General features: G+C 23.9%; 6 protein-coding genes and 2 non-coding genes across 11 annotated transcripts in view; 4 read left to right on the top strand and 4 right to left on the bottom strand.

The window, feature by feature from the left end:
- The window catches only part of LOC102679891 (slit homolog 1 protein-like), a 4892-nt gene extending 3645 nt beyond the window's left edge, over positions 1–1247 (top strand). The window contains exon 6 of the mRNA XM_006607599.2: positions 1–1247. Within this exon, the coding sequence (XP_006607662.1) occupies positions 1–997 (997 nt within the window). The 3' untranslated portion in view covers positions 998–1247.
- A 2096-nt stretch (positions 1248–3343) lies between these two features.
- Trnak-cuu lies at positions 3344–3416 on the top strand. Its single transcript has one exon. It is a non-coding gene; the product is annotated as a tRNA-Lys (tRNA).
- A 327-nt stretch (positions 3417–3743) lies between these two features.
- Trnam-cau lies at positions 3744–3815 on the bottom strand. The gene has a single exon. It is a non-coding gene; the product is annotated as a tRNA-Met (tRNA).
- A 714-nt stretch (positions 3816–4529) lies between these two features.
- On the bottom strand, positions 4530–6540 carry LOC102675572. Of its 2 annotated transcripts, none has more exons than XM_006607470.2 (6): positions 6339–6540; positions 5686–5851; positions 5386–5628; positions 5245–5326; positions 4937–5185; positions 4530–4857 (listed from the first exon to the last, which is right to left on the bottom strand). In XM_006607470.2, exons 1-6 carry the CDS (start codon positions 6500–6502, stop codon positions 4640–4642), a joined length of 1122 nt encoding a protein of 373 aa, XP_006607533.1. In that variant the 5' UTR covers positions 6503–6540; the 3' UTR covers positions 4530–4639. The 2 variants fall into 2 exon arrangements, with proteins under 2 accessions (XP_006607533.1, XP_006607534.1); XM_006607471.2 differs by having other exon boundaries at positions 5773–5851.
- Positions 6541–7695: 1155 nt separating this feature from the next.
- LOC102679766 (TPPP family protein CG45057-like) lies at positions 7696–8775 on the top strand. Its single transcript, XM_006607598.2, has 2 exons — positions 7696–7823; positions 7918–8775. The coding sequence occupies exons 1-2, from the start codon at positions 7754–7756 to the stop codon at positions 8187–8189; spliced, it is 342 nt and encodes a 113-aa protein (XP_006607661.1). The 5' UTR covers positions 7696–7753; the 3' UTR covers positions 8190–8775.
- LOC102675936 (serine/threonine-protein kinase PINK1, mitochondrial) lies at positions 8638–11837 on the bottom strand. 2 transcript variants are annotated; one of them, XM_006607473.2, is made up of 8 exons: positions 11706–11837; positions 11447–11624; positions 10824–11104; positions 10220–10755; positions 9987–10109; positions 9463–9877; positions 9298–9396; positions 8638–9223 (listed from the first exon to the last, which is right to left on the bottom strand). In XM_006607473.2, the coding sequence occupies exons 2-8, from the start codon at positions 11580–11582 to the stop codon at positions 8969–8971; spliced, it is 1845 nt and encodes a 614-aa protein (XP_006607536.1). In that variant the 5' UTR covers positions 11583–11624; positions 11706–11837; the 3' UTR covers positions 8638–8968. The 2 variants fall into 2 exon arrangements, with proteins under 2 accessions (XP_006607536.1, XP_006607537.1); XM_006607474.2 differs by having other exon boundaries at positions 11730–11832.
- Positions 11838–15223: 3386 nt separating this feature from the next.
- Positions 15224–18179, bottom strand: LOC102676167 (polyadenylate-binding protein-interacting protein 1-like). Of its 2 annotated transcripts, none has more exons than XM_031515464.1 (8): positions 17674–18179; positions 17443–17570; positions 17093–17341; positions 16811–17005; positions 16633–16742; positions 16327–16555; positions 15874–16202; positions 15224–15802 (listed from the first exon to the last, which is right to left on the bottom strand). In XM_031515464.1, exons 1-8 carry the CDS (start codon positions 17822–17824, stop codon positions 15679–15681), a joined length of 1515 nt encoding a protein of 504 aa, XP_031371324.1. In that variant the 5' UTR covers positions 17825–18179; the 3' UTR covers positions 15224–15678. The 2 variants fall into 2 exon arrangements, with proteins under 2 accessions (XP_031371324.1, XP_006607538.1); XM_006607475.2 differs by having other exon boundaries at positions 17093–17353; positions 17674–18177.
- A 750-nt stretch (positions 18180–18929) lies between these two features.
- On the top strand, positions 18930–23461 carry LOC102674673 (E3 ubiquitin-protein ligase MIB2). The gene is made up of 11 exons (XM_006607461.2): positions 18930–19257; positions 19459–19919; positions 20057–20172; positions 20242–20843; positions 20896–21064; positions 21133–21400; positions 21469–21780; positions 21853–22216; positions 22289–22500; positions 22582–22823; positions 22926–23461. The coding sequence occupies exons 2-11, from the start codon at positions 19489–19491 to the stop codon at positions 23237–23239; spliced, it is 3030 nt and encodes a 1009-aa protein (XP_006607524.1). The 5' UTR covers positions 18930–19257; positions 19459–19488; the 3' UTR covers positions 23240–23461.
- Positions 23462–24982: the final 1521 nt, after the last annotated feature.

Here is a 24982-nt window from a genome sequence, read left to right as displayed (position 1 = left end):
CCTGCCGTATCTTATTAATTTAGACATATCTGAAAACAATATAAATTGCATTGGTGTTGAATATATGGCCCATAAATTACATTACTTATCATCTCTGGATGTTTCTAATAATCCTTGGAGTTGTCTATGTGGTACCAAATTAGCAGAATTTTTAAATGAACGTGGTATAAAATACGATAAAACATTATTCCTGTTGAAAGAAGATTGTTATTCCTCATTTAGACCTGATATTATTACCAACTCATCAATTCTAGTGACGACTGATATTCCTCTTTCGAATGAAACTATTAAAGGATCCTGTACGATTCATGAAGATACAACAGGAATTCGATACCGATGTACAGATGGTAATTTGTTGTTATTGCAATCAATACCATTAGATGTCATTGCAATCGAATTTAATGAGGGACATCTACCGCGATTATCTTTAGAATCTTTTTCAAAATTTATAAATTTGCAAGAACTCGTTATCAGAAATTCTGGATTGACAATAATAGAGCATGGTGCATTTAATAATTTAAATAAATTGAACAACTTAACCATTCAGGATAATCCTCTGGAAATGATAGAATCTTCTTGGTTTAATCTGGGAAATTTGGAAAGATTAGATTTACGCGGTAATTCAATTAAGTATATCGAATCTGGATCATTTCGCTATCTGAATCGATTAACGTATTTAAATCTGGAAGGGAATGATTTAAAATGTATTTTTACCAGCGATTTGAATGATATGCCTAATGTATATATTATTGAATTTTCTGGAAATCCATTGAAATGGAGATGTAGAGTTGAATTGGAACAATTTTTAGAAGCTCGAAAAATTAAATTTATAAAAATTGAGAATTCTTGCGAAGGTAAAAAATTGGTGAGGAATCTATTGCAAAATAAAACTGATGGATCTTTTGATTGTCCATCCGAATGTTCGGCAGCTATTAACATTGATCGATATTTATCTATTTTATTTATATTACCAATACTAATAACACTAATTTATTAAAAAAATATTATAATCGATACTTAAGTATAGTATAATGATCTATTCATTTTTTGTTGTAAAATACATTTTGCATACTGTTGTTCAAATAATTCAAATGTTTAAATGTACTTGTTATTATTTTTTTCTTAATCTTAATTAATAATTTATATTAAAAGAATATGAAAATATTAAAAGAAATTTTGTAACGTAATGTTTAATAAATATAATGCAAAAATAAAGGAATTAATAATTGTTAATAAAAGATTATCAAGGAAAAAAAAATATATTTAATTATTGTATATTTTTTAAACTTATAATATTCCATACTCTATATATTCTCTATATATATATTCTTCTTTGTTTTCATAAAAAATTATTAATTAAAAATTAAATTAGATTTTAATATGTATAAATATATTTATTGAAAAGTGTTTATTAAAAAAATGCTTTAATATCAAATGTTTTTTATATTTTAAAAATAATTACTACACAATAATTATTATATATATAATATTATAATATAATATTATTTCATAGATATGAAAAAAGAATAAAAACAATTATACATATAACATTAGAGATTATGATTTTTAAAATATATTAAAATATACGTGAATATATATAATGTGTATTAATAATTTAAAAATCTAAATTTTTATAATCAATACACATATATTGATTATAAATGCATAATATATAAATTATAAATAAATAATATATCTCATAAAAAATTATTATTTTTAAAAATAGAAATATTTTGCATGCTATTTCTTCTCAGCGAATCAATTTCTGACAATAAAAATTTATTAAATATTTGTTTTTTCATAATAACGATTAATACTTGCATAGTATTAGTAATTTTTATAAGATTAAAAATAACAAAAAAATAAATTCCACAAATAAATATTTGATAATGTTTTTCATATAATATAAAATATTTCAAAATATTTTCCCATTTCTTTTATTTTCGGACTAAAAAATTTAAGTTAATTAAGAATTCCATCATTTTTGTAGAGAATACTTTATATCAAATATTTGCGTTTTATCATATATTAAGATATGTTTGCGAGATCATTCTAATGATATAAAAATGTGATCTATATTTTTTATGAATCTATATTTTTTAAAAATTAAAATATTTTAAAATAAAAATAATAAAAATGGCAACTCATATTTTGTTTGTGTTTACACGCTAAAAGCAAATAGTAGAAATAAAATAGAAATAAAATAAAAATTCAGGAACTAATATCAAAGATAAAAATAATATATAAAAAGAAGATCAAATAGTATCAAAATGTCAAAAGATAGTAGAAATATTAGTAGTAATTAAATATAAAAAGATAAAATAAAAATTAACTGTCAGCGCTATCTATTGAATATCAAAGACATTTCTTAAAAAACAGGATAAAATATGGTAAGAATTGAAAAGCAGCGCCATTTTAAATATTAAAAATATATAAAATATTTCAAAGGTATTCAAAAGATGGTGCTCAAGAATCAATTCTTTATCTCTTTCTATTATTTGCTTTTTTTTTGTTTTTTATAGATTAATTTCATTTATAGTATTATAAAAATGAGATTGATTATCTCTTTTTCTCTATTTTTTTTTTTTTTTTTTTACTTATTTTGTAATAAAAATTTTTGCATTTAAGAGACGATTCCAATATCTGATTAATTTTATTATCTTATAAAATAAAAATACATTAAAATATGTAAAAATGATCTATATATCTATAGATCTATATGATCTATATAAATATATGTTATATTCATGATATATTCTCGGAAAATTGATTTAAAGACCAAAATAAATATAAAAATTGATATATATAAATATCGATTGATATATATTTATTAAATTATAAGTTTGCATTAAATACAGGAAAATAGGAACAGAATGTAATGATGGTATAACAAGTATAGTAGTTTCCATCTTATTTTGTTAATAGAAATTTCAGTTGCTTACAAGCTTTAATTAATATATACTTATATATCAACTTTTGTATTATATTTGTTTCGGTTTCTGAAATTACTTATTATAAAAACATATTTTTATTAATTAATATAAACGATTTGAAATTCTGTAAGCAAATATTTACATGTATATTTAGATGACCTAAAATAAAAATCTCCAGGTACGAAAGATTTAAATTAATGATAATTATTAATAGGTTATGCTTAAAAAAATAGTATTAGTATATATTAGTAGATTGTGATTAATTGATAATTATATAAATAAATAACTCATCGTAAATAAAGATAACTTTTTTTTAATTAATTTAGAATATAATTTTATTTTTATGATTTTTTTTTTTAATAATTTTAAATTTAAAACATTTATTTCGAATTAAGGATTACTTTCCAGTAGCCCGGCTAGCTCAGTCGGTAGAGCATGAGACTCTTAATCTCAGGGTCGTGGGTTCGAGCCCCACGTTGGGCGAATTCTCTTATTTTTACATTTTATAAAGTATAAAAATAATAATTATATAATAGTTTCATAAAATAAGTAGTAAAGTAAGTAATAATTAATAAATAAATCAATTATAAATTAAAACATCTTTCATCTTGAATTTATAAATTATTTTAAAAATTATTTTCATAGTTATTCATATTTTAACAAAAAATTTAAGCATAGTAATTTAAATTATTATATTTACATAGGAGTTTTATTATATTTACATATAGGTCATATATTTTTAGTAATAAAAGAAATAAAAAAAAACTAAAAAAAATAAACAGCGATAATTAAAGAAAAAAAAAACCACTTTAGCAGAGCGTGGTTTCGATCCACGGACCTCTGGGTTATGGGCCCAGCACGCTTCCACTGCGCCACTCTGCTTCGTGAGTACGATCTTTAATATTCTATTTTATATAGAATAATATATATTAATCGCATTTAAAAAACTTAATTTTTAAATTTATTATATTTATTATATTTATATTATAATAATTTATTAAATTTATACATTATAAATTTATACATATTAATTTTTTTAATAATGATATTTTTTAATCTTTGAAATATACNTATATGTATGATATGATGATATGTAACATAATAATAAAATTTTAGTTAACAATTTTAACACTACATTATATTATATTTTAGTATTATAAAATTTAGTATTATAAAATTTAATATTATAAAATCTTGGCCTTAAAAGAAATTCAATTCAATATAATATAAGATATCAATAAAAAAATAAAATTTAATATATTCAATTCTTAATCAAAGTTTTGTAAAGATTCAAAGTAACAATAATTTTCTTAATATTATTTTTTTTGTTTTGAATTATCTTTATTTAAATTGAACCAGTATCGAAAATAATTTTATATTCTTATTATTTTAAAGTTATTTCTAAAATTCATGGTTTTATATAAACAAATAAAACATCTCATGAAGTTTTTAATTAAATGTTTTTGAAAAAATAAAAATTAAACAAAAAAAAATATTATATTAATTGACATAATATAAGAAACAATAGAGAAGAAATAAAAAAATACAATAAAAAAAATAAAAGAAATAATTAAAAATTAAATCATTCATATAAAATTCATTATATTTTTTATTTTTATTATCTTTTAAATCTTCAATTTGTACATATTAATTAATAAAATGATAATAATATTGAAATGAAAAATTCTTTTTATTTCTATAAAATCTTATCTATTTGTATTTGCACAATCATCTAATGAAGATTTTTTAGCATGAAAATTCTTGCACTTATCCTTTAAACAGATAAAGTTATCTTTTGGTATAATAATTAAATTTTTTGAAGAAGATTGTTGCAAATATTTTTGTAATAAAGATGAGCTCAATTGCATCCATGAGCATTTGCATGAAATAGATTCTTCTGTGCTTTCTTTTGTTAAACTTGGATCTTTATTTTTAATAAAATTCAATATAAATTATTCATAATATACCATTCAAATTGATAATATAGATTTGTAGATTCATACCAATTAATTTTAAATCTTCTTCTAAGATATCTTCATTAATATTAATCCATCTTAAAATATCTTTACGAGTTTTAGAATTTACTTGTTTTATAATATATTCGATATTTTTTGCAGGATCAGGAGGAGATACAACTTTTTTCAAAACTGATTTATCTATAGACCATTCACTACTTTTATCACCCTTACATTTACAACAAGTGCAAGTATCTGGATGATCAATATCTCTGCATTTCTCATCATAATCGGAAGCTATAAAAAATTTTAATCATAATTTTTTATACTAAAGAAAATATAATAACTATAATTACCCTGACATTTCAAACAATAACAACATCTGCAGTCTTTTATATAATTTCTGCTTAGTTTTGTAGAAATAAGAGATACAGTCAACTAAAAGAAAATATTTTTCAATAAATTTGTTATCAAAAATAATTATAATAAAATCGTACATGTTGCGATTTAATTTCACTTGTAGTTGAATATGTATATTTATAACATGTTTTAATAGAATCAGGAATCTTTAAAGAAGTTAATTTCTGCATTTGTGAAGAAAGATAATAAGGAATATTGTTTTCTTTTTCATAATAATCTCCTTCATATTTTGCAAAATACCATCTATGATCTACCTTATATGGTCTAACATCTATATTCTCTTGATTCAAGACTTGAGATAATAACATTCGTTTAACTATCTGTAAATAATCATAATAGAAATTATCCTAATTATTATATATTTTTACTGCGAATACTTTTGCTGATGAATGACCAATGCAATTGCCAAATATTTTCAGATGTCTTAACATAGGATATTTCTTCAATGTACATAAAATATCCACCATTCCATTATCAGTGATTTTATTATATGAAATATCGAGGAATAAGAGTTTCGAAAACGGAATGGAATAACTTAAACTTCTGAAAATTAAATCAATTCATTATTAAATAAATATTTATTTTTTTAAAAAGAAGTTTTGATCATGTCATTAATCTTCAAACTATGATTATTTCAGAAATAATGCGGCTGATAAATATTGATTCATTATCGAATTTTTCATATTAAATTTTGATTTTATTTTTTTTTAATATTTTCTAATAATACTCTAGAAGTATACAAGTAATATAATATAAGTGACATTCGTTTATGTTTATATAAATTAGGAAAGGAAGAGTTGTCAATCAGTCCTGGATAGCTTAATGGTTAGAACAATCTGATAAACGAAAAATTCGAATTCGAAATTCCAGGTAATTCGATCGGCCAACTCTTTTTCTTCTATAATAAAATAATAATTTATTTAAAAACGCATAAATATTTATTATAAATCATGTATATTGAATTATATTATAAATACAAAAATATTGCAAATTTTTATATTTATTACATTAATATGTATAATAGATATACCTTGCACCATGATCAGTTATAATGTTTCTGCATAAAATTAAAGTTTTCAAAGCTGGTTTTCTTACCAACCATTTAGAAATATGATCAATACCATAATCACCAATATTGTTACATCCTAAGTCTAATATATGTAATGAATTGTTATATTTTGTATTAAACATCATATTTTCAATATCATGACAACTAAAGTTGTATTTTTGTAAATGAATTGCTATTAGAGTATTATTGTACTGAACAAAAAGTCTTTAATTAATAAGATTTTTAAAAAATTGTTAAGAAAAAAATATAAAATTACTTTAAGCATATGACCAATTATATCTGCAAAATGAGCAGAATCAAAATAATACATGCATTTTGGATTTGGTCGGCTTATATCCAAACTTTTTAGACTTTTATTAGAAATTTCTTGATCTGAGCTTAAAACCATTATAAAATATATTAAACTAGAAGCAGTTTGATTCACATCAGCAATATTTAAATTATTTATATGTTTATTCTTCAATAAAAAAAGAGCCATGTTTCTTAAAGTCTGTAAAAATTATTTAATTAAATTTTTATTAATAAATTGATTTAATATAATATTTTAATAAATATCTTTTACTTTTTCACTGAATTTGTTTGCTTTTAAATTAAGATTTTTTAATTTTAAATCCATCCCAAATTTCAACATATAATTAATTCCTATGTCAGAGATACTATTGTTTTGAATATCCAGATCTTGAATAATTTTATACTGCTGATGTTAGAAAATTTTTCAAAATATTTTTAATATTATAATAATTCCTTTTTAAAGATACTTCATCTTACAAGAAAGTGATCAATCAAATTTATAAATCCAGGATTTGAAATATTATTATTGGCCAAGTTAAGATGAGTAATATCCTGATTTTTTTTCAAAAAAATTAATAAAGCTGGAATATCTTTGTCTTGAAGATTTCTTCTATAATTATTTATAAAAATATGAAATTTAATTTAATGGATAAGAGAAAATTTAAAAATTTATGCTTTTACTGACCCAATTTTTTTATTTATAACATGACCACACATATCAAGTTTCTTTTCTGTATTGCAAATTTCTTTACAGAAACACTTGAAGAAACATTGTCCCAAGATAGTTTCATGAATATAAAATGGTTTTACATTCTGCAGCATATTTAATAAATTAACTTTTTCACAACTTGTACACATACATTCAGATGAATATTGATTAAATTTCGTTATATTATTATTCATATTTATTAAATTTTATCAATTTTCTTTTTAATTCTTCAAAGAAAATTTTTTAAAAATTTTATCTAAATGATGTTATAAAAGTAGATGTTGAAATGTTCATATTTTAACTGGAATTATTCAACATATTTTCGTTCATAAAAAGTTTTTTAATGAATTACTAATACATTTTCATTTATAAAAAAATGATGGACGACTTTTTTCTTGCAAAAAAAGATGAACCTGAAGTTATTCCATTAGAAGAAATGTTCAAAGGTAAATAAAAAATTATATTATCAACATTAATCTTACCAAAAACAATAAATAATTGTAATTAATTTTTAATTTAAAAATATTAATTTTTTATCAGCATATTGCGAGATGGATCCAGTTTCTTCTGATTTAAATGTCCAGTTGATTCCATTATCACAAAGTGACAAATGGTTAATTTCTGCTCGTATACTCGATATGATTACACTAACAACTACAGATACGGGTCTTACATTTTTTAAATTTCGAAAAAGGGCTTTATCCTTTGAAGAATATTTAACATATTTAAAAGATTTAGCAGAATCTAAAAGTCTAGATTTTGAGGAAATGAAATATAAGATGCAAATATGCGGGAAACCTAGAAAAAACTAATTAATTATATGTTTGCAAATACTATATACGAATTTTATTTTTTAATAATAATTTACAATGTTGAAACTTCCATCTATTATCTAATTTTATTTAAATAATAAACTGAATTGATTAATTGAAAATCTTTAAAAAAATTTTTATATCTTGATTTTGATTCTCATTATTTTATTTTGTATGAAATTTTGAAATTTAAAAAATAATAATATATTAGTGTGATTTTATATGAAACCTATTTGAAAATCATCATATGTTAATAAAATTTAGGTATCGTGTAATGCATTTTCTGTAATAAATTCTTTAAGATGAAAAATTGTATATCACATAACTTATGTATTTAACAACAAATACATAAGTTATGTATTTCACAAAACTTTAATGTTAATTTAAATATTTTTGGTAAATATATTGAATGGATTAAAATTGTTAAAGATACATATGTTTTATAATATTTTTTATAATATGTTTTCAATATTTTTTATTTAATTATAAGTTATATGAATCACAAAAAAATCACAGCTAAAAATCACAGCTAAAAATCATATAATCTGCAATTAGAAGTATGATTTTTTTGTATTTTTCAGAGTATCAAAAATAAATTAATATAAGAAAAAACAATTGAAGAATATTAATGATAATATATGATAAAATCAAATACAAAAATATTTCAATAATCTTCTTTTTTTCATGCCGATAAATAATAGAATATATTTTATTTTTCGATATGCAAGACATAAATACTTTCTTTATATTATTATTTTTTTTGTTTGTTGTAAAATATATTATATATTCTGTTGAATCCATTTTAATGCAGTTCTAATGTTACTAAGCGTAACTCTACCAAGGAAACTAGCGATTAATTGATATTCTGGCATAGTACGTCTTCCACAATATCTAGTAGAAAGTAACCTATTGTAAGAATTCTTTTTTTCAATTTTTTGAGCATTTTCATCTTGCATTATTTCTGATAGTTGTATCGTGGAATTGCGTCCTTCGCAAAGTACTTTTGTAGTTAAACATAGAAGCCACTGCATAACCTGTAAAAAATATGAAAAAATAAAGTAAAATGAAAATTGATTAAATTTAAAAATAAATTTAAGAACATAAATACTTCATTAGTTGATGGTAATTTCCATTCACTTTTGAACCAAATGCTCGGTGCCCATAAGTGTAATTGTACAATAGTTGCTGCGGTTTCTGTATCAAGTCTCTAAAATTAAAATTGCATTAAAAATTAAAAATTTTTTGAATTAAAAATATGTTTAATCATAAATACCTTATATAAGCTTCTCGACAATAAATTTTTTATCAATGCAGAAATAATTGTTGGTATATGATTAGGCAAAGGTAGAAGATCTTTCTCATTATAATTATAATTTTTAAGAGAAGTTCCTTCTTTGTCATTATGGAACGGATTTTTCATACCAAATAATTCATATGCTATGGTTCCAATTGTCCAAAGATCAGCTTTTGAGTAATTGATACTGGTAAATGGACCAGGTTCTGCTGTAATTATTTCTGGCGCCATTAAAGCTACATTACCACCTTTATCAATATCATGAGTATTGTAAGGCAGATATAAACCATGACGTTTGTCTGCTAAACAACATCCAAAATCTGTGATTACCAAAGATGGGCAGTTATCTGTTTCTTCTGACAAATCTAACAGAATATTATCACTCTTGAGGTCACTACATTTTCAAGAAAAAAAATGATATATGAAATAAATTATATAAAACATATAATTTAATTAATTTATAATGTATTGGCATTCTATTTGACTTAATAATATTGATTTACCGATGTGCAATGCCATGTGCATTCAAATGAGTCACACCCTCTAATAACTGAGCCAATAATAGTATCGATTCTCTTGTACTCAATCTATGATCATTCAAGTATTGTTTCAATGTAATATCATATCTACAATAAAAAAAAGAAAAAAAAATAAATAGAATAAATAGATAAATAAGAATAAAAGATAATTTAAATGTCTAAAATAATTATTTATGGATTATTTTTTAAATAGGAACCTTTTCATTAGCAGAAATAAACTCATGTTTCTTCCTGAACCATGAGGATTAATGCGTGCAGGTAATGCATCAGGATACATTTTCCATGAATCTGGTAAAACTGGTACCTTATCCGCAAAAACATAATACATTGCTACAATATTTGGATGTGGTGTAAGCTTAATTTTCTTCTCAGTCATTTTTATTTCCCATTCAGATAATTCTTCGTTATTTAAATGTCTTCTTGCTGGAACAGTTTCCCGATACATAGATCTTAGAATTGATAACGCATTTGATTCAGCATCATAGTTGAACATCATCTTTAATGCTAATGGAAATACAGTTAAATCTTCAGTTTTGTCATCAATTTTTATTTGATTTTGATTTTCACCATTGGGAATATCATTAAATCTTGCTGAATAAACAACTGCTGAACATCCTTTTGCAATAATTGGACCAATTATGAAATCTTTTAAAGTAATTTTTTTTTCATTTTTAATTATTTCATAATTCTTATCATTTTGTGGTGCATTCCATTGCAATTTTGATATAGCTTCCTAGAAATATTTTTTTATTAATATATAAAATTTTTATATGTTTTATTTTTTATAAAAGTAATATTTACCCGTATTTCCCAACATACTCCTTCCAATTCATCATCTTTTGTTAAAATACCAGTACCAGATGCCAATGATATACCAACCAAAGCAAAAAATGGAGCAGAATCTCCACCAAAGACTAATTTACTAGCAGCTCGTCTACGTAAATCTGCAGCTAAACTATTAGTTACTCGTTTTAAAATATTATCTACAAAGATTCGTCGAGCATGGGCTCCCAAATATCCAAGATGTTTTCCTGTACTTGATACATTGCTATTACCCGGGGGCAGACAGCCCTGGGACTTACCTATTTTAAGATTAAAAAAATCAAATAACAAAATAAAAATATTAATGCCTTTTTATATATATTAAATATTTCGAAACAAAAATATTGTATTCAAATATATAACATGATATAACATATGATATATATATATATACATTCATTAAATAACCTCAAAATTCAAAAAATTAAAATATAAGTAATTTTAGATTCAAAACATCCAAAAATGTATGCAAAGATTATATATATATATATAAATTTCTTAAATAAGGATCAAGTCAATCAAAATTTTGTTTTTTTAATGATTAGCTATATCAAGATTCTGTGAGAATCATAAATAAAATTTAATTATATTTAAATACTTACCTACTTGTATAACGTGTATCTTGTCGCGATAGTTCCGTAGATGGTAATTAGAGTAGAAGCACTCAGTATTTCTAAAGGAATGCAATAGAGCCCGACCATTTTGTATAAAACGATGGACTGCCGTCCGAATCGACATCTCTTTGCACTTCTAGGTCGAGAAAGCCCAATGGGCTACCTCCTAAGAAAAATAAATTTTCGCCGTCAAAGGCAATTCACTATTACTAATTCGATCGTTTCTTAATGATTTTTTATTAATTACATATATTATAATTAAGAAAGTTACAGTAAAATTCTTCCTTTCTTCGTTGATCGTTTTCGTACTCTATCGGATTCTATCGGACTGTCATGGAATCGAATATATTGTTTCCATATATAAGGTGTTTCATTAAAAAAGAAATGAATTGACAAAAAATAGAAATTTAATTATATAAAATTTAATTATTAATTTTCAATATCGACAAATATAAAATTTTTTATCTTTTTAAAAGAATTATGAAATTAGAGAAATAAAATTATAAAATATACAGTATAATTAAATATACATTAAATATTATTAAATTAAATATACATATAATTAATTAATTTTTATTATTTCGAAGATAATTATATTTAAAGAATAAAGTAGTTTGCAAAATTTTTTGACTTTAATTCTATATAAATATATGAAATATGAAATATAAAAATAAATTAATATATTTATAGCATTCTAAATCTTTACATATATAATATGAAATTCAAATTAAAATTAATAATACTTTAATTCTATATAAGATAATAAGTTTAATTTTATATAAGATAGTTATATTAATAAAAAAAAGATGAATTATGATAAAACACCAATATGATTTCATTATATAGATAATTATTTCATTATAAAATAAGCTTTATAGAATATTATACAATTATATATATATTCTATATTATAAACATATTCAGATAAAATGATTAAGTAAATTAACTATTTTATTTTTATAATTATTTTTTTTTCATTAAAGTAATGATATTAATAAATATATATTTTTTTAAAAATTATTAATCTTATAATATTATTTGAGAAATATTATTCATAATATTATTAATTTTCAATATCGATATCGATAAGCTCAACTATATATTGATTTACTATCAATCAAATTGCAATTATAAAAAACATCCCCGCATGTTTCAGACAGGTACATACTGTGGTGTCTAAATGTACAAATTACAAATAAACCACATTCTTTTCCAGTACAAGGATTTTAACAAATGTAATCACTACACGCTTTGTTATTTGAACATTCATTATTAGTAAAACATTCTTCATGTTCGCAACTAATAAAAATTTCTTATATATCCCATGAGACAAGTATAAATTGATTTTTTCTTTTCTGTGTTATCATAATTAGGAATACAAATCGCATTTGTTCCACAAGGATTAGATTTATATAAATCTCCTAAATTATATCTCCTATATTAATAAACATTTAACCTTGAACTAGAAATCATTTAAATTTATTATAATTAAAATCAGTTATTTACTTTAAATAACCTGCAATTGATGGAAGAATTACTAATCATGTGTTTTGGATACCTACAAACTGGAGTTATGTCTCATAGATTGCAAAAAGTTACATTTGGACAAATATATTTGGCCAATTTTGATAATTAAAAACTTGATATTCTGCGTTTTTACCATATTTAAATTTACATAAATTTTAAAAGAAAATGAATAAAAAAGATGATTAATGCATTCTCTATCATTTTATCATTCGTAATGATAACCAATCAAAGGAAATCCTCTATAATCTAGAAAACAACTACAAAGTGGAATTTCATTCATTATCTCACATTTAATATTAGATCCACAAAAATTTGATTTACAAATAGTCTCTAGAAGAATTTTATTAATAAATTAACTTTATTAATATCAGTCGTTTTTATTGTAAAAAATTTTGTATTATATACATGCAAATGATAAAAAAACAACATTACTCAAAATTTGAAAATCATATAGAAAAAATACATACTATATATAATATTATATATAACTTTTTCATCTTTTTTATAATATCATATAATATCATATAATTTTTCTATTATTATATATCTTTATAATAGTTTTTTAGTATTATAATATAGAAAAGATGTACAAGAATATTATTTACCAGAATTAGTTATATAGCAGGAGATGAAAAGATCACCTGTATATGCAGGAGGACAATAACAAGTTGGAATATGATTTTTAGTTGCACATAATGCATTTATACTACATAAACTATTGCAAAGATTTATACATTGTTGGAGAATACATTGTTTTTAATATAATCTTCATTGATTAAAAATTAAATTAAATACTTATAATTAAATACTTAAATACATAAAATACATAAAATACTTTTGAAACATTTAAAATCTTCAAATTTTTTTTATAAACATTGACTTAAACATTCTACTTAAATACAATGTAAAAGAAGATCTCTATATACAAATTCATACAAGAACATACTGGTCTGTCTTCACTGAGAATGCATTTTGTATTAATTCCATAAGTAAAACTTTTGCAACCTAAAAATTATAATAAAAATATAATTTAATAAAATACATTATACATCATTTCAAATAACTTACCAATATTTCCAACTGATAATATCCTTGATTAGAAATATTCACTGTTAACAATAGCAAATAGTGAAAGCAGAAATAGAATTATTCCATAGATGTTTCATCTTTTTATGAAATCCTGAATAAAATATTTTTTTAAATTTTTTGAAATTTTAATGAATTTTTTAATATTAATTAAATTATTATTTATCAAAAATAATTTACTTCAAATAAAGAAGTTATGTTTTGAAACTGTATGGATTAATAGATTTCCAATCAATAGTACAGATGAATGTGATATTCGATATACGAATGTGATATACGAATATGAGGAAAACCTTGCTATTCAATTTTTTGTCTATATGATTTTCAATTCAATTTTGATGTTCAAATTTTGAATTTTACTATGCGTGATACTGATGATTTTTATAGGTCTCGCCTATTGCTCACATTGGATTACTTCCTATATTATTTATTTCAGAAAATTATGTATCATTAAGCAAATAAAAAATGTTTCGAAAATAATAAAAACAAAATAATCAAGAACAATTTGATTTCATAATTAATAAGATGGAAGAAAAACAAGTCAGCAATGACTTAATTTCGCCTTAATAAAAATGATATTCTTCCTTTTTATTTTTATTAGTACATGATATGTCTCAAAGTTACAAAAGTTTCTATTCAAATATTAATATCGATTGTATAAAATAATAAATAATTTTTTAATAAAAATGATGATTTAATTTTATGATTTAATAAAAAAAAATCTATTTTTTTATGGATTGATTTTCACTGGTCAAAATGTGAAAATAATGACACAATAAATATATTTGAAAAAAGTACGTATTATATATTAAATACAGAGAGCATGAATAATCAAATTGCAATTTTAATATTTGATGAACAATCATTCTTTTATCTCGCCAAAAATGGATCCATCAGGCGCAATTTTCACATGCATGTTATAATCATTAACAAAATAATCATCATATATGTAACTGTCTTTAAAAATTAGATAAAAAATCGGATTTTAAAAATTCATTATATTAAATATTAATTTAAATTTTAAAAAAATTACATAAGAAAAAAGATTATAACCTACCAAATTATACCTGCAAAAAAATTAATTAGATACCAAAATTTTGAATTTTGAATTTTAATTAACTTGTAGATTGCGAAAAATGATAGAAACAATAATTAATATTTTACCTTATTCATTCGCTTGATTTATTACAATAATTTAAATAACTTAATAATAAATTTTTGTATCATAGACAAATAGATTATATTGTTTTCATTTAGGAACAAATTCTTGCAACATTCATTGCTAAATTTAAGAAAGAGTGTACAAAATAATAAATGTGGTATAAAAGTAAAGATATCTATCTGAAATTGCAATGGAAAAAAATATTTTTTAATGATCTGATTTTTTTAAAATTTATAAATTATCACTCAAAAACTATTCATTGGATATTTATTGTGCAAATGCACAAACTGTTCTATTATACCATTAGATTTAATCTGCATTTTCGTTTTACATTATAAAAATTTGTAAACGAAATTTAGGAAACCACTCTCATAGTTTCCAACTATGAGACTAACGTAATTACATGATAATGATTTATAATAGACAGCCATTGTTGTGTCTTTGATTATTTCTGTGATTGGTTTTTAATTTGCTTGGGAATATGTTTTAAAAATTCTTCATAAGCTGCATCTATGTCATCATCCTCTGACATCCATGTTTCATCACCTTCATATCCATGTTCAGATATACTACAGAAAAAAATATATATATATATTGTGTATGTATATATCTTATTTAATAATGAATTATATGCATGTACATATGATCCTCGATATTCGTTGTACTATCAGGAACTTCTTCTAAAAATTTATTTTCTTCTGGCGTTAATACTTTGCCATCAGGACCATATAAAACAGGTTCATCAATTGCTTGATTAGGATCTAATGGTTCTATTGATTCCACTGTTGAGGAATTAAGAGAATTCTGTCCCCAGTTTCCATTTCTTAATTCATGAACACTATGTACCATATGTCCTACATGTGAATCCACTCTACCTTCTGTTACAAGCTCTGTCAAAGCTCGCATCATGTTTTCCATTTCTTTACGACGATTTTCATTTTTATTTTTTTCTAAAGTTTGTCCTGCCAACTACATAATATATCAGAAAAATTAATATCAAGAGAACTTTTATACACAATAAAACAATATCAATCAAGAAATTTTTTAATCTAATATTTTTGAACATCGTAGAGAACTTTTAAATATTATTTACCTTAAGAGCCTGGCAAATATTTTTCACAGAATTTGGTGCAGGTTTTTTTAATATAATAATAATAAATTGAATTAATAAGTCCCCTAAAGTAAACGCAGAAGTGTCATCCATTTGAGTAACTAATTCAGCTAAGAGTAATATCAATCCATTACATCTCTTTTGTTCTTCTTCACTGTGATCTTCTTTTTGCTGCCAATTGGAAGCTTGACTGTCTGTTTCATTTTTACACCTGTTGCCAGCTTGTGTTTATTAAATTGAAAGCTTAAATATTTGAAATAAACATTACACCTATATTCAATAACTTACAAAGTACACAAAGTCCATCTAAAAGATGTCTGTTCTATAGAAGTCAAACTGTTATCCAAAAAGGCACAAAGTCGAGCACCACTATATCGGAAATTGCCTTCATTTATAGACTAGAAATAATTTGATGTATAAATATATAATTTTTTATTTCTATTATATGAAAAAGAAATATGAATACCTGTTGAATTATTATTTTCATAATTTCTTTAAATTGACTAGGAAATCCTAAATAAGGTCTAAGATTATTTATAAGAGGTGGCACAATTGAAGTAAAATGTCCTGGATTTAATATCAATGCATGTATAACACTCATTAAATTCTGTGTTATGTTTGCAAATTCAATTAAATAATTATCATCTTCTATATTTGAGTCCTATATAAATGCATAATAAATATATCAACAATTAACATAACATTTTTTTTTTTATTTTTATAACATTTTTTCCAAAAATATATAAACCTGATGTTTGTTTCTATAATCTCCTGAACCACCATCAAAATGACCAAAATCATGAATATTTGAAGATTGTTCTTGTTGATGTGAAAGATTATCGAATTGTTGAACTTGTTCTGTTTGTTGATAATGCTGGGATGTACCATAATTACATGCAAAATTTTGTTGCATCATTTGCACTTGAAGAGGTATTTCTCGTGCAATTTGCAATCTATCTTGAACTGAATGTTTTTGTAAATATCTTGTAGATGGCTGCTGTTGATGATGCTATATATATATATATATATATATATAATAAAATAAATGAAAAAAATTTCAATATATAAATGAAAAAAATTTAATATGAAAATACTCACTAACTGTTTAATAGGATATGATTTTGGAATAAATTCAGCTGCATGTACAGACAATGTAGAATTCTGAATAATATCATCAAAAGATTTATCCAACTTGTTCTGTTCTACATTTTTTGATTCCATTGATCCTATAAACAAGAAAAATATATTTAAAAATAATAACGTTAAAATTCAATGTAAATATAGTTATTACTTTCAGACAAAATTTTTTGCACTATAAATTATAGCAACCTGTTTGCATTCCAGATGTAGCATGATGGGGTCTCCTTAATATTGGAATTTCCTGTGAACTTGAGGTCCACGGTCCACGACCACGACCACGTCCGATCCCACGTCGTTCTATGTCCCCATCTCCACTTCCATCACCTCCGAGAGGATTCATTTTTTCCGCGGCAAAAATTTGATCGGCTGTATGATCACTGGGGGTTAAGTAAAACGACGATGATACCGGTGTGGAAGTGTCACCCGCGACAAACTTCTAGATGCGCACTTCGTGATTGTGCGTATTTCACCAACATAAGTTCAGTAATTCCGCTAAGTCCGTTAGATCCGTTATCCACGACAAAACGCGTACCGCCTCATAAACAGGATACCAAAAGACATCTAACAATCCGTTCACAGCAATTTTTTACTCTAATCGACTACGATCGATAGTAAACTCGAGAAGTTGGTTGATAAGTCATCATCCGTTTTTCAGATTACAATTATTAACTTAAAAGAAATAATTAATATGAATAACCTCGAAATAACAACTTTTAAATAAAAAATCAAATTTGATAGAAAAATATTACTTCATAGTTTTTTTTATTCAATTTCTTATTTCGCATCATTTTTAATTTTTTAATAAAATAGTATTTTTTTTATAATTCAGATTGTATACACACACACACACACACACACAATCACAATAATGCATATAATAATGCTGAATAATTTTTAAAAAAATTCACTCTAAATAATAATTTTCGCATATTGAAGTTTGTATTTTATTATTAATAATATAATGATAATAAATGATCGACATTTTTATAAGGAAATATTTATATAAAATAATAAATTAAGATCAATCAAATATGAAAATTTCATATAAAATTTTGATTGAAAGATAAAATCTACTATTAATATTGTATAATCATTGGATTCAAAAATCATTATTTAATATAAGTTGAACTTTTTAAATGTCTTACATTTTTTATATATCTTTCTCGTTATGTTATCGATGCACAGATGCAAAATGATTCATTCATGAAGAAGAATTTCGAAAGTGTAACTCAGCATCAATAACAGTAAAAGAAAATTATAAAAATAAAATTATCAAACAAAAAAAATGTTTTTTCTTGATATTCATATTCATATTATGTTACTAATTGTTGAGTTTTTATAATTTATATTTTTATAATGAATAAGTTACATAAATGACTGTTTATATGAACATAATCTTAAATTCGACAATTTATGTAAAAGTAAAATTGATTCTGATTATTAAACAAAACTAAAATTTTCATTAATAAAAAAGATTTGTTCTCCTCTTTACTTTTCCATTAGTCTTGGCGGTTACTCGAAAGAGGCGCCTTTGATCAATCTTTGAGTTATGAGGTTACGATCATTGACACGGACGCAGAATTCTATTAGAATGAACCTTCGTTGTAGTACTTGTTAATGATGTTGTCAAAAACTATAGATTGTTTGCGAATTATTTCGTGTACTTTAAGTTTATTATATTTCTTTAAAATTTCAAATCCACTGAAATACATGAAAAACCGCACGTGTGTATATGATTTATAAAATATATCTTACTAGATTTGACCATTTCAGGTATGTATTTATGTACGTATGCTTGCTCAAATATATATGCTTTTTGAATTCTTTCTTTTTTTTTTGAATTAAAATTTCATGAAAATTTATTGAATACATTGAAATTTTAAATAATAAATCTTTTTAACATATATACTATAAATTAATAATTCTTTTATAAAATAACTTACAATATATCCATTTTTAATTTGTTTTATAAAGGGTCATATACACGATCATATATATTTGGAAATGTTAGAAGTTGGTTTAAGAGTGGTTCGTGGACAGGATTGGAAGTGGGATGACCAAGATGGTGGAGAGGGTCATGCAGGAACAATTGTGGAAATTGGCAAACCTCCTTCTTTTGGCAATTCAGCTTCTAGTCCCAATCCATCTGATAGAACACCAGATAAAACTGTTATTGTTCAATGGGATCATGGATCCAGGAGCAATTATAGAATTGGATATCAAGGAGCTTATGATCTTTTGGTATTTGATAATGCAGCCATAGGTATCAAACATGCAAATATCATATGTGATGGATGTAAAAGACATGGAATAATTGGTATTAGATGGAAATGCATACAATGTTGTGATTATGATTTATGTACTCAATGTTATATGGCTGATGTACATGATCTGAATCACTGTTTTGAAAGATTTCAAACAGCTAATTCTGTGGGGTTGGTTTTTAAAAAATTATAATATGTTTATTATATAATATTATTATTATATAATATATATATAATATAATATTATTATATAATATTATAATAATTAAACATAATTCAGTTTATAAATTTTATTGCTAATTATATAGGATTCAATTGACTCCAAGAGAAGGCTGTACTAAGATATCTTTAAAGGGAATATTTATAGGAGCTAAAGTTATTCGTGGTCCTGATTGGGAATGGGGAAATCAAGATGGAGGAAGAGGTGCTGAATATTTCAATTTTTTTATTTAGAATACTGTAAAAAAAAAATTTTAAAATGCAAATATTTTAGGAAAGACTGGTAGAGTTATAGATATACGTGGATGGGACAATGAAAGTAGTCGTTCAGTGGCAACTGTATCGTGGTCTAAAGGCAGTACAAATGTTTACCGTCTCGGATACAAAGGTTGTGTTGATTTATGTTATGTAGAAGAAGCTACAGCTGGTACATATTATAAAGAGCATCTTCCACTTCTTGGACAACAAATAATAGCAGTATCCGATAACAGAACCAATATAACTTCAATTAAGAGTGGTTTTCCTTTATCTATATCTAGTCCACATCACTCAACATTTAATATTGGAGATAAAATAAAAGTATTGGTTGATGTAGAAACATTAAAAGAAATGCAAGAAGGTCATGGCGGTTGGAATCCACGTATGGCTGAATATATAGGTAAAATCGGTAGAGTTCATCGTATTACGGATAAGGGTGATGTCCGTATACAATTTGAAGGATGTAACAATAGATGGACTTTTCATCCGGGTACACTGACAAAAGTTATTAGCAAAGATACTTTTTCTTTAGGAGATATAGTTAAAGTAAAAACCGATTTATGTGCAGTTAAACTTTATCAACAAGGTCATGGAGAGTGGATAGATGTGATGAAAAATGTAAGTTTATTAATTTTCTAATTACTTGATTTTATCATAAGAAAATTTGTAGGCTCTAGGAAAAACTGGAAAAATAATCAAAATATATTCTGATGGAGACTTAAGAGTTGCTTTAGATGGTCACACATGGACATTCAATCCTTTAAGTGTTTCTCCTGTTCCTCCTGGAGTAGAAACTGTTACTATACAGGATGAACCAAATAGAAATCGAGATTGGACAGGTATATTCATATCCTATCAATTGTAAGTTATTTTAATATAAAAACACAATTTATCTTTATTTATATAGCTGAAGGTGTTGATACAGAAGTTGAAAAACTATTAAGAGATGCAGCTAGAGGAGAGGCAGGAGTATCTGCAGTTCAAGAATTTCTCAAAAAATATCCTGGTAGAGTGGATGCAAGAGCTGGTGGACCAGGAGGGGGAAAAAAAACTTGTCTACAAGTAGCAGCTCATCAAGGACAAAAAGATCTCTGTATTCTTCTTCTGGATGCTGGAGCATCTTTACGAGCTATTGATGAGGATGGAGACACACCTCTTCACTATGCTGCTTTTGGGTTTGTTACAAAATTTATTAAATTTTACATTTAGCTTTTGAAATTACAAGAATTTTTTTGTTTCATAGAAATCAACCGGAAATAATGGAGTTGCTTCTTTCACGTGGTGCAGCAATCAATGCTGTGAACAATGGCAAATGTAGTGCATTGCATGTGGCCGTGAATAAACAACATGCTCAGTGCGTAAAAGTTTTATTACGTCATCATTGCGATGTTAATCTCCAAGATTCATATGGAGACACAGCATTACACGATGCTATTGGAAAAGATGCTTTAGATATTATAGATGCTCTTTGTTCATGTGAAAGAGTGGATTTCACATTAAGAAACAAACGAGGCTTTAATGTGCTACATCATGCTGCTTTGAAGGGTAATGCTTAGTAAGTATATTTATGTTTCATGTTGTTATTTTAGAGATTTAATTAAAGATATATATATATATTTTGGTACAGTGCAACAGAGAAATTAATGGCACGAGCAAGACATTTAGTGGATGTTAAAAAAGAAGATGGCTTTGCAGCATTACATCTTGCAGCTTTGAATGGCCATAAAGATGTAGCCGCCATACTTCTTTCTTCGAATGGTGGAAACGCAAAAGTAGATTTACGAAACAATCGACGTCAAACTCCTTTACATCTAGCCACTTCTCAAGGACACTGGGCTTTAGTAGAGTTTCTAGTTCATCATAATGCTGATATTGCTAGCATAGATGCAGATGGAGATACAGTGATACATATTGCAATAGTGAAGAGTCCTAATCAAAGCAATGTGGTTCCTACGCCCGAAAGTTGTCAAGACTCGCCTCTTATTTATGCAGTATATTACATTTTTTTATATATTTTAATTTTATTTTTATTGATTATATTATTTAAATAAAGTTTATTATAGATATGGCAAAATTTAGCAAGACAAGGCGTGAAAACAGAACTTGCATTAGTTTGTTTCCTAGTGAATATGGATAGAAGTTGTACTTTATTGGAACATGCAAGAAATTCAAAAAATAAGACACCATTAGATCTTCTTGAAACTGATTCTCAACTCGCTCCATATATTAATTTGATACGGTGTTATCAATACCAAAGTCATAATAACCAATTAGAGTAAATAATTTAATAGTTAATTATAAAATTACATAGAATTAAAATTTATATATATATATATGTTATGTGTGTGTATTACAGAATAGAAAATTCATCCACTTCAGAATCTTCCATATATCAAATAGATACAGTGTTGCAATCGGAAGTCGTACATGGAACAAGAAAATGTATTTCAGGTTCCGGTGATGCTTCTGAGTGTCACAATTGCTTAGGTATAATAACAAACACAATGAAAGAAAGAGAAGGAAATAGATTTGATCCTGGTAGCAGTCTTGCTATTATTAACTGTACCCACTGTGATCATGGAATTGCCAAAACGAAAGGTATTAATTGATAATGAATATTGATAATATTATTAATATCAATATATCTATATATTATTACAAAGATAAATTATTAATTTATCATTTTGATTTGATTGATAGATGGCCAAATAGCAACTGGCGAAATTTCTTTGACAAAACAAAAAGAAAAAATAAAAGATAATGTTTTGGATGAGAAAAAAAAAGAAGAAGATCAAGATAAGGAAAGAGAGAAAGATAAAGATTTAGAACGATTGCGTTATTTAGAAACACGAATAGCTGATTTGGAGGAAGCCAATATGTGTAGTATCTGTATGGAACGTCGTCGAAATGTCGCTTTTCTTTGTGGTCACGGAGCTTGCGAACACTGTGCAGCTCCTTTAAAAACATGTCACATGTGTCGCAAAGTTATCACAAAAAAGATTAATTTATATTAGACAATCAAAGCGTCTTTACGCTCTCTGTTTAGGTGCTATTTTGTTTCCTAATATTCGTACGTTCGGATATATGCGATATTATTGGCTGTAAAAGTAACTAAATTGAAGCTGCCAAAATATACAATATCTTTCTATTTAAATATAAGATGTTCAATGAAACCTCCATAACTGCACCAATGTTGTGCCATAAACAAAAATAAAATCCGGAAGATGTATGGCGAATGTTAAATTTATAATTTCTTTTTTTTTTAAAGTTATAGATTATTTTAAAAATAATCTTTTATTCATTAATTACAAACACGCCATTTTATCCCGTCCAATTTTTATTAATTGAAAATATAAGCATCTTATAAAAATCTTTTTATTCTAGATACATAATATATCATTAAGCAAACTCCAAAATATCCACTATTAAAATAGAATTAATTTGTTAAATATCTTTTGCATTTTTAATAAACATTTTGAAATTCTCTTTTTTTATTGATGATATTTGACTGAGCAATCAAATCATGTGTTAAATAAATTAAAGATTCATAATGAATTTTGAAGTTTTCATACATATCACACATACCATATATATTATTATTAATTGTAGAGTATTCTTTTATATTGATGTAATATACTAAATTTATATGTAAAATATACATTTTCTTATTTTATATATATATTTATATATAAAATAAGAGAAAATTTATTTCTAGCCAAAATTAATATAAAAAATTATACTTATTAAATAATTTATAAGTTCTTTTATGATTAAATAAGAAAAACTGATAGATTTATTAAAAACAAATATCCATCATAAAATATATGCCACCAATAAAATTCAAACGAACAAATTTATTTAGAGTACAGTAGTATAATTAATTTTGTAATAATATTTAGATAAAAAAAATTTTATAGAAGAAAAGTGCAATATTATTAAAAAAATTGACATATAATAATTATTTTAATTAGAATTTAATGATTTAAGCGCTGAATATATATGTAACACACTAAAATATACCATTGTAATTCCATTCCTTGAAATTATACACTAAAAATTTCTTCAAAGAAATTATTATTATAGAATAATATTTTATTTGAAATTTTAATGCTTATTGTACATGTAACAACTCGATTCATTAAAATAATTTTCTTCTTTTTTTAAAAATAATTTTTAATATTATTGTAATATCATTTTTTAGGTTATATTTAGATTTTAATAAATTAACGTTCTGATAAATACGTTAAAATGATTAAATAAATAAATTCTTATACGATTTGTTACATTGCATGTATTTTTCTTTTTAAAAATCGTACGAATTCGTTCTTATAAGTGATCGAACTTGCACGAACTTTATTTTTTTGTATGATAATAAGATCTTTTGATTATTGTTTATATAACGAATTATTGCATAATAACATTAAAACAAAAATATTTTTATGACAATGAATATATACACACATACATATATATGTATATATATTGTATTTTATTTTTTCAACTGCATAAAATTATCAGAATACATTCAATATTCAAAGTTCCATATTTTGCAATAAAATCATAAAATAACATTATATAAAACATTATATATAATGTTATTTTGATATTGATAATTTTTTAAAACTATGAAATTTGAAAGAAAGAATCTATCACAAAAAGATTTTTTGTTACCTTAGATGAGAAAATTAATCAAGAAATGAAAATCTATAATAATTTTATTTACAAAAATTTGAATATTATAATATTTATTTATTTAT

This window comes from Apis dorsata, unplaced genomic scaffold (genome assembly GCF_000469605.1).
Source record: "Apis dorsata unplaced genomic scaffold, Apis dorsata 1.3 scaffold_5, whole genome shotgun sequence".
In the NCBI taxonomy this organism is placed as follows: Eukaryota; Metazoa; Arthropoda; class Insecta; order Hymenoptera; family Apidae; genus Apis; species Apis dorsata.
Note: the sequence above shows the minus strand (reverse complement) of the source record. Positions and strands in the feature narration are given on the sequence as shown.